Source organism: Ochlerotatus camptorhynchus, unplaced genomic scaffold, assembly GCF_037179485.1.
Source record: "Ochlerotatus camptorhynchus isolate MF236.1 unplaced genomic scaffold, CSIRO-AGI_Acam_v1.1 ptg000080l, whole genome shotgun sequence".
In the NCBI taxonomy this organism is placed as follows: Eukaryota; Metazoa; Arthropoda; class Insecta; order Diptera; family Culicidae; genus Ochlerotatus; species Ochlerotatus camptorhynchus.
Genome location: NW_027040570.1, coordinates 123,538 through 134,049, shown reverse-complemented (window position 1 = coordinate 134,049; position 10,512 = coordinate 123,538). Strand labels below are relative to the sequence as shown.

General features: G+C 44.7%; 1 protein-coding gene across 1 annotated transcript; it reads right to left on the bottom strand.

The window, feature by feature from the left end:
* Positions 1-4,710: 4,710 nt before the first annotated feature.
* LOC135697936 (uncharacterized) lies at positions 4,711-9,378 on the bottom strand. Its single transcript, XM_065217796.1, has one exon. It carries the CDS (start codon positions 9,376-9,378, stop codon positions 4,711-4,713), a length of 4,668 nt encoding a protein of 1,555 aa, XP_065073868.1.
* Between the last annotated feature and the right edge of the window lie 1,134 nt (positions 9,379-10,512).

Genomic DNA, 10,512 nt, shown 5'->3' with positions numbered 1-10,512 from the left:
ATGTCGATGAGCTTGACAAAAATCTATCTTCTTATCTGTAATAATATGAATGAACTTAAACTATTTTGTATAAGATGTATTCATGCCTTTAAAGAATTATCCCCGGTAGAACATTGTAGTGGATTCAGTCCACCCAGAACCATTATCCGACTCACTTGATTAATTTTAAATTAATATTTAATGATTTGTACCATCGGTTTACAGATCGTGCTCCACGGAGAACCAAGTTCTCCGTTTATACCTTAAGGCGTGTATAAGATTAGTGAACTTGCAACTTATAGCTCATAGCAACTCATAGATAATCATTGTTGTTTCCAAGAGGGACCCGCCCTAGTTTATACTGATGCCTCTATTCGCATAAAAGTGAGATGCAAATAATAATTCCACTGGATGTAGGATGTAGGACTGGATGATGCAAATAATAATTCCACTGGATGTAGGATGGCGAATATTCGATGGAATCTGGACTTAACTTGAATGTGCTTCAGAATTAATTGGCATATGGTTTGCAGCATCAAATCAGAACCGCCTTCAAGAAGCTCCAAATTGTTTATAAAAGTCAGAAATGTGAATCCAATTGAAAGACTACTTCGACTGCATTATCATTATAAAACCATAGGTTGCCTGGTTTTTGTTTTCTCTGCTAACATCAGTCATACGTGCTGCAGATACTGTTTTCTATTGTCGTTTCCGTTTTACGGTGTATGTAGCTACTCCGTCCTACCACGAAATAATTCTTGATGTTGTTATCGGTTGCACCATTGTTTACAAACAAATGATTTACATTTACGTTTACAAAACAAATGATGTTGAGCTGTTAATGACTCGCTCTTATTGCCGCTTGCAGTACACCGGTGCTACACCTCAAAAACGAAAACGACAAATAATAACCTATATAATAACCAACAGAAGCTTCTCCAAGAGTTTCTCCAAGAGTTTCTCTGTCGAACCATGGCATTTGTAATGTCTTAAAATGTAATGCAAAACAAAAACAATGTAATTCATTGTTATGATCGCAGTACAAATTTCGATAGAGCATATTAGCCGGTTGTTGTGGTGCATTTTGCCCTTATGATGTGGTGCGTTGTACCTGCTTGTTTTGGTGCGTTCTATACTTTTGTTGTGGTGCGTTCTGTCGATGAGCAAAGGCATTTTACCCCGCATCATGATTTGGACTATAATTGAAAATCTTCATAAAATGCGTAAGATGCAAGTGTTTTATATAATATTTCACTAGAAACATGCTTAAAACAGATTGCTTAATTATTGTATATGTTAATTAACATGAAATCAATAAGAATTCCCTAATAAAATGCTGGTTTTTCATAACCGGTCCGTTATGTACCACTCTCCCCTATAACAATATGCCAAGGAAAGGTTTGAATACAAGCTACCAACACCACCCATCGCCCACAAAATCACCCACTGGACAGTACACAGCCACACCACTTAACGACAGGAAGATCTTCTACCTACCACCAGATGGCACTGTTAACTGGATTTGGAGGCCATTAGGAGGTGGCATAATGGGGCGATGATGAGGCGAAATAGGGCGGAAGGACGGTGGCTCAACAAGGAGGAGAGAGGATAGGTCAGCCGCCATCGTTGAGAATTATTTGATTGGCGATACTCAACAGCGATACTTCGTAAAGCTAGTTCAAGCAAGTTCGAAAATCAGTAAAAAACCGTGAGGACGTGAAAAAAAAAGTGAAGAAGGAGAGTGAGGTGCAGAACCATCCAGGTAAAATTCCCTTGTAGAGAAACACCTTCTCGATAACCGCCATCGTGATTCCTTCGCCAATAACCGCCATCGTGATTCCCCATTATGTCCACAGAACCCCGTAGTTTACCGCTGGCAATTCATCCACGGCGTGGTCAGACCCCGTAGTGTCCGTCATTCGGCATACGGCGCGGTTAGACACGGACATCTTCCGATATGAAGGTATCCGGGAATACTAACCAACGGCCCATCGCCACGCCACGAGTATAGTGAGGAGAGAGAGAGAGAGATCGAAGAGCCGTCGCGGAAAGTACCGAAGTACGCGACCGGCTTGCGAACCAAGTCGAGGGTTCAAAGTCGAAGAAAAGGAACCGACTGGGCTGTGAAAAGTGCCCAGAAGTAGCTGAGGAAGGTGAAAGAGTGGCTGTGGAAGGACCAACAGCGGGCCCGCGCTGAAGAATAAGAAGAAACGTCAGGTGAAACGAGGTAGGAGATAGCCAATAAGAAAGTGGGACGAAAGTGGAAACAATAAAGGTACCTATAGCTAAACAAGTGTTGTGTGTGTTGGATATTCGAGTGTTTCCTTGGCCGTGATATTCGAGCGCGCATGCCGACCCTGAGGTAGTGTAGCCCATCTGTTAGGTAGGGAGTACCCCATCTGTTACAAACTGGTAATATTTTCCAAGATTCGCTAAATTTTGCCTCCATTATTCTCTACGAAATTCCCTTGGAATATTCTTCATACTTTCCTTGGTACACCCTTCTCTGAGGTTCTTATCTCAGAATTCATTTTATATTCGTCAACATTTCATAATAATTAATCGCGGAATTCCATAGAAACATTCGTCAGAATTCCATTGAAGTTATCATAATGATTCCATTATGGATTCTCTTCATTCCTTGAATTCAACGTTCCTTAAACGTAATCTTAAGAGTTTTCTATAATTTCTCCTCATAATTCTATTCACTTCCTCCACACAATCTCCTCTCCATGCAATTATAATGTGAGTTACGATGGAACTCTACTCAGAATTTCTTGGGATGCTCATTTGAATTTACAAGGAATTCACCTTACACTTCCCTATCAACTCTTTTCAGAATAAACATAAAATTCAGAAAATCTAATGCAATTCAGAATTTTGAAGTAATTGAGAATTCTTAGGAAACTCAAAATTCTAAAATAATGCTAGGAATGATGAAATATGTTATAAGACAAGTATTTAGTTGAATAAGCTCCCCGTCTTGCGCTTTTTAGGTTATATAAATGTATTAAATGAAGTATATTACACTATTATTGATTCTTTATGTAAATCATTAAAAAGTATTTTCAACTTCTTTATGACAAGCCGTGTTGCTTGGGATACTGGTCTTATAACATGTTTTGGAAACATCATAAAAACCAACGGCAAAAAAACAATAAAAAAAAACTTGAGGCGTAGCAGACGTATTACTTCCTAACTAGACACCTGTTCGCACAGGATCACAAATTGATCGGATTTCGGACCTTACACTTTAATTAATTGCGGTTATTTGCAACGGGAACGGAATTTATTCTTCTTCAAAAAAAGGTCACAGGAATAATGATAAAAAACATCTGTATACGCGCGCGATTGGTGGATAACTAATTTATTGCCCTTATCAGCTGTTCACTCGTACCTACAATCTACTCGTGGAAAGGAGATTAGCTGATAAGAGAGGATCGTGAGAGCTGTGTGTGAGAGTAGGTGAAGTACGATTTCGTGTGGAACATGTTTGGTGGTAGGGTGCTTCTATTTATGTTCAAACATACCGCCCACCTTGGAATCTCAGTGATTTCAATCTAATCTAAACACTTGTCTTCTTCGATACTGCTGCCGGTTCCACGACGTCAATGACGTGGACTAACTTCTCCTTCTTGATACTGCTACACTGCTGCTACTGCTGGACGACTGCTACAGCCCAACTACTGCCGGAACTTGGCACGGAATGACTTCGATCTTCTTCTTCGACTGACTGACTTGAGGTCTGACACGGGTGTGTCCACGGGTTGGCGACGGAAAGAACTATCTGGAGCGGAGGCCTCCTGGCCTCCGCTGGCGCCGAAGCACCAACGATGATTCCATATCACACGGATAAATTGCTTGGAAAAACGGATGTGTTGACCACCAAAACGATGACGATGCTCAGCGAGGCTCCAGTTTGGACGAACATCGGATTAGGGTGCCATGGATTCCCCTTATCCATCAACGCGTCGTTGAAAATCATCATCCTACTTTACGGAAAGGAATTGCGACAAAGTCAGGAACGTATCGTAATGACAGACAGGACAGCACCGTGAACTTCACACATGCAGAACGATACAGGATGCCGATCACCAATGATGGATCAGCGAATTACGGACGGATGGACTGGACTTGGTAGACCTCAAGATGTTCCGGATTTCCGGAATTGGAAAATGATGTTGACAGTGGTTAGTTCTGGTCGCACTGAAGCACGAGCAGAGCGCTGTTTAATTTTGCTCGGAAGCAGAAAGATCGAAGTTGTCACTTATCGGTAGGATGCAAATTTTGGAAATTGCCCTTCGGTACAGACCGTCTTGCGTTTTGACAGTAACTACGCGAATGTTTCCATCTGAGCCAGCATGGATGTCAACCACACGTCCTAGCTTCCATTTCAGAGGCGGGAGGTTGTCCTCTTTCAACAGAATCAAGGTACCGATGGAGATGTTATCGCGCTTGCGGGTCCATTTTGTTCTATTGTGGAGATCGGAAAGGTACTGGACAGACCACTTCTTCCAGATTTGCTGAACATAGTCCTGAGCTCGCTGCCACATAGACAGCCGATTGTGCTGAATATTTTCCAACAATGGTTCTGCAATCGCTGTTAATGGTCGCTGGACGAGAAAGTGTCCAGGAGTTAACGCTTCGAAATCCGACGGGTCGTTACTGATCGGAGTGAGCGGTCGAGAATTCAGGATGGCTTCTATTTGTGGCAACACTGTAGACATTTCGTCATGCTGGAGCACTCTGTCGCCGATAGTGCGCTTGAAATGCCCTTTGAACGATTTCACCGCGGCTGGTCAAATCGCTCACCAGTTCAAGATGGACTGCCTTCGTTACAAGGCAGACGAAGATTGCGACAAAGTGTTTCCTAGGGAAGGATCTGCGGATTGGATAGCTAATCAGGAACGGTCCGCAGTAATCCACGCCTACGTTCAGGAATGGTGGCGCTGGAGATACACGTTCGGATGGAAGGTCAGCCATTAGCTGATCCAAAACCTTCGGTCTGTTACGGAAGCACTGGACGCATTCATGAATGACAGTGTTGGCTAGGCTTCTGATGCGTGTTACCCAGAATCGCTCCCGCACTGTGGACACAAGCAGCTGCATCCCAGAATGGAAGTTCTTGCGATGATAATAGTCTAGGACCAACTTGGCCAACGGATGACGGTGACACAGGATTATCGGATGCTTCCGACTTGCTGATACTGGTGCCTTTGCTAATCGACCTCCTACACGTATTACTCCATCGATGAAGATAGGGTTGAGCTTGTTCAACTTTGACGACGGGCTGATAGACTTTCCTTTCTCCAATGCAGCGAATTCCATCGGAAACGATTCTCGTTGTGCCAGTCGAACCAGGACGGCTAGTGCTTCTTCGTGCTCAGGATACGACAGGAAAGCAATACGCCTCTCATCTCTATGCTGTGTATTATGGACGAAACGGCGTATTCTTGCGATCAATCGGACCAAGATAAAGAGCGACGAACGAAGGCTGAATATTTCACTGACTGGTTCCGATGTTGCTGGCAGTGCAACGATCTTTCTTTCCTCCAGGAGTGCTTGATCAACTTCTTCTTCTGGAACATTCGACGGCCATATACTAGCATCTTGGCGAAGCCACAGAGGACCTTCGAACCACAGCTTTTCATACTGTAACTGGGCTGGAATCATTCCTCGAGAGATAATGTCGGCCGGATTGTCTGCACCGGCTACATGCTTCCAGGAACTTCCCTTTGTAATGTGCTGGATTTCAGACACTCGATTCGCCACGAACATCTGCCATCTCGATGGCAAGGATGACAACCAGTACATCACGATCGTAGAATCGGTCCAAAAGTGAGCTGTGTGGTGGATACCGGTACTGCTCACGAACTTCTCGTACAGATGACTGAGGAGTAGCGCGCCTGACAATTCCAGTCGTGGTGTAGTTTGTTCCCTTTTCTTCCGCTTGAGATCCTCTAGAGGTGCGACTTTGGATTTCGCTGTGATGAGACGAACTTCCACTGATCCGCTGAATGTGGTACTCCGGAGGTACAGACATGCTCCGTAGGCTTTCTTGGACGCATCGCAAAAGCCGTGAATTTGAATTGAAGCAAGGTCCGTGCAGAACACCACCCACCGAGGAATCGAAAGCGAATCTAAAGCCGAGAGATTTCTCCTGTATTCGATCCAGAAGTTCTGCATTGCTTCTGGTAGCGATTCATCCCAGTCACACTTCTGTCTCCATAAATCTTGCACGAACATCTTCGCAATGATGACGACTGGTCCCACCAGGCCAAGAGGATCGAATAATCGAGCCGTGTCCGCAAGTACAACTCGTTTGGTAATAACTGCATCTGCATTCCAGACGGGTGACCGAAATAGGAAGCAATCAGTGCTCGTATTCCACAGCAGACCTAATGTTTTGACAGGAGCGTTCGACATATCAAGGTCCAAGGCAGATTGATCATCTACGAGATGAGTTGGTAACTCAGCCAGAAGAGCACTGGAGTTGGAATTCCACTTTCTCAAGTTAAATCCACCCGAGGAGGTTAGCTCAACCATTTCCTTCACCAAACGGATAATGGCTTCGATGTCATCGGCTCCAGTCAACATGTCATCGACGTAAAAATCATTCTTCATCGCCTTCGCTGCAACGGGATACTTGTCGGACTCAAGCTCTGCTAGACGTTGCAAACACTTGGTAGCTAAGTAAGGTGCGCACGCTGTCCCGTATGTGACTGTAGTCAACTGGTAGATACGAATTGGCTCGTTCGGTGAGTTTCTCCACAAGATGCATTGAAGTCGTTGATCCAACAGGTACACCAGTATCATTCGGTACATCTTCTCGACGTCTGCAACAACTGCTATTCGATGGAGGCGGAAACGGAGCTGAATTGATAAAAGATCGTCTTGCACGACTGGACCGACCATTAGCGCATCGTTCAGGGAAACGCCCGAGGAAGTTTTGCAAGACGCATCGAACACCACACGCAGTTTTGTGGTGGTGCTGTCCGGCTTGAATACAGCGTGGTGTGGGAGAAAGTATATCGGGAAATCTGAATCGTTGATGTCCACTTGCTTCATATGGCCTAGCCGCTCGTACTCGTGAATAAAATCCTGGTACTGAGCTTTCAGATCTGGATTTGCTTCCAAGCGTCTTTCCAGGGCGAGAAAACGTTTAGTAGCGATTAGTTCAGATTCTCCAAGCTGCTGCATCACGAACTCCTTCTTCGGTAGGGACACTACAAATCTTCCACTGCTGTCCCGTGTTGTTGTTTCGTCGAAAACAGCTTCGCACGATGACTCTTCCACAGAATGGATGCTGCTGGATTTGCAGGATTCCAGCTCCCAAAATCGTGCTAACTGGTCTTGGATGTCCGCTAGTGTACATGAATATGACACTGCTTGAGGCGGATTTACTGGTTGACTTGGAATGGGACCAGACACGACCCAGCCAAAGACGGTGTTCTGCAGAGTTGGGCCGGTTTTCGATATCTTGCTGCGCCCATCGGTAAGGAGATCAAAGTAATACTCCGCTCCAATGATGATATCGATGGGTCCTGGATCACTGAACTGCGGGTCTGCCAACACGATGCTGCTAGGAAGAATCCATTGACCGGTGCTGACCTTTCGAACGGGAAGTGTTGCTGTCAACTCTGGTAGCACATAGAACGGCATGGTTTCGGTATACGACGAAATATCACCAGATCGGGGAAAGATGAATGCCTTGACCATCCTTCGCGATATGGATTTTGATCCTCCAATTCCTTGGACCGCCAAATAATCCGGGAATCCTTGAAGTTTTAACCTTTGACAGAAATTGGTGCTCATAAAGCAATATTGCGAACACGAATCTAGTAAAGCTCTGGCTAGTCGTGTCGCTCCATACTGATCTTTAACGCACACCACAGCAGTGGATAGCAGTACGTCTCGAGTACGGTTTTGGTTACTGATTGACAGTGAAATTGTGTTCTGACTAGTGCATGTCTGGTTTGTGGTGAACAGTGGTTTAGTGTTCTGCGAGAGTGTAATAGGGAGAGCGCTTGTGGAAGGTTGAGTGGTTTGGTTGGGTATAGACTGGCCTTGAGTGTGTGATTGTGTCTGGTGTTGCTGTTGGTTCGCTGATGAAGATTTCGCTTGCGACGAGACGGAGGATTTGACAGACTGATTTGAGTCATTGTGCGACAGGGAATGATGTTTCTGTTGGCAATGGTGGCAGGACCCCTTGACGCACGACTTCGACTGATGTCCTGCTGATAAGCAGTTGAGGCATAATTTGTTTCGTCGTGCCATGTCGTAGCGTTCGGGAACCTTCAGTTTCAGGAACTTGATGCAGCGGAATGCAGAATGGAATGCCTCTCCACAAAATGCGCACTTGTTCCACGATTGAACTGCAGAATTACTCACTCCAAGCTTGGGCCGTTTCTCCTGGACTGGGATGGACTTCACGGGAGCGACTGATTGTAGTACGGAACAGTGTCCGCGCAGAAACTGGATTAGGTTTGTGTATGTGGGAACCTCTTTCGAGTTGTGATGTGTCTCCCAGTGTCGAAGAGTAGCGGAATCTAAGCGCGAGCAAACCATGTGTACTAATATGGTGCTCCAATTGGCGGTCTCCTCTCCGATTTTCTGCAGCATCAACAAGTGTTTCTCGAAATCACCAACCAGCTTACTCAGTGATTCGTAACTCTCCTTCTTCATAACTTCTACCGCAAACAAGGAATCCAAATGGGCCTTGACGATTAACTTTTTGTTTTCGTACCTCCGTTCCAGTGTTGTCCAAGCTACCTCGTAATTTACTTCGGACATCTCCACCGAGTTGATCTCTTGTAGAGCTTCGCCCGTCAGTGAAGATCGTAGGTACGAGATCTTATCCACAGCTGTCAACTGTTGGTTATTGTGTATCAAGCTACGGAAAGTGTCTCGGAAGGTGACCCACTCCATGAGTTGTCCACTAAAGTTCGGCAGTCTTATTTCAGGCAATTTTACTCTCGAACCATTGGCTGGAACGGCTTGCGGTACTGGTCGGGCATCAGGTCTAACTCCAACAAGATCAGGCTTCGGCATTAACCTTGAAAGAGCAGCCTTCAAGTTGTAGTAGCTGTTTTCAATCTTCATAACGATCTGCACGTTTTCTTCCTCTCTCGCCTTCTTCACAGCATCTATGCGAACTTGATGTTGTTCCTTGGATATCTTGATTTCAGTTTCTTCTGCAGGAACAATGTCATCCGTCAACAACTCAATTCTTCGACGGACTGTGTGGAATTCCTTGAACACCTCCTCCAATCTTTGCAAGCGGATTTCCACCTGATCACTCTGCTCCTCTTCATAATGATCTACGAAATACTGCATACCATCGAGAGTCCTCCGAATGTTCCTTTCCTGCTTCTGAAGTTCACGAAGATCGTTAGTCATGTTCACTACTCACTAACAGCACTAATTACTAAGAAATTGAATAGGACACTTCACTGCCACCGATACTATCACTTCCACTGTGCACTTTTTATTCACAATAAACTCCTCATCGACTCGACGTCCCGCGCGATCTCGCGAAGCTTTGGATAAAACTGTGAAGATTGACAACAGCGAGTGGAGAAACCAAACAGACAACAACCAACAGGAGAAAAAGCCAACAATTGCAAGACCAACCGTCCAATTCCGTGGAGAAAATTGCAGATACTGCCAAGGCTCGATCCCAATGGAGAAAAACACTCAGAAATAATCGAAATTTCAATTTATTTACCACTGTTCAATTACATGCAGTTTGACTCCGGCGGTTACATGCAAAACCACCACAAACCATCACAGATCATGCAACTAGTACTTCCCCGTTTCCAGCTGTGTCGGTCGTCTCGGTGCTATTGGTGTGTATTGTTGTTCTCCTCAACTGGTGCAGGAACGTGCAGCAAACTGCCTAATATCGCCTGTCTATTCTTCACTGCTATCGTCACACTTTTTATACCGCAGCTACCGTCGCCATCACACGGCACTTGTGTTACGTTAGGGTCACTGCTCTTCAAAAAAAACTGCAGACCACGTATGAAAAACACTTTTTCCATAAATCACTGTTCTTTATCTTCGTGATCACACGCACTGAATCGGTCCTTTTTCAGGTGAAAAGTCCCCGAAATCCGGTTCGAAGGACCAAAAATGTTCGCACAGGATCACAAATTGATCGGATTTCGGACCTTACACTTTAATTAATTGCGGTTATTTGCAACGGGAACGGAATTTATTCTTCTTCAAAAAAAGGTCACAGGAATAATGATAAAAAACATCTGTATACGCGCGCGATTGGTGGATAACTAATTTATTGCCCTTATCAGCTGTTCACTCGTACCTACAATCTACTCGTGGAAAGGAGATTAGCTGATAAGAGAGGATCGTGAGAGCTGTGTGTGAGAGTAGGTGAAGTACGATTTCGTGTGGAACATGTTTGGTGGTAGGGTGCTTCTATTTATGTTCAAACAACACCCATTGCTTGATGAGAGGTTTTTTATAAGATCTATCATCTTCTTGACAGTGGCAAGAAAATTAAATTCTCGTTCA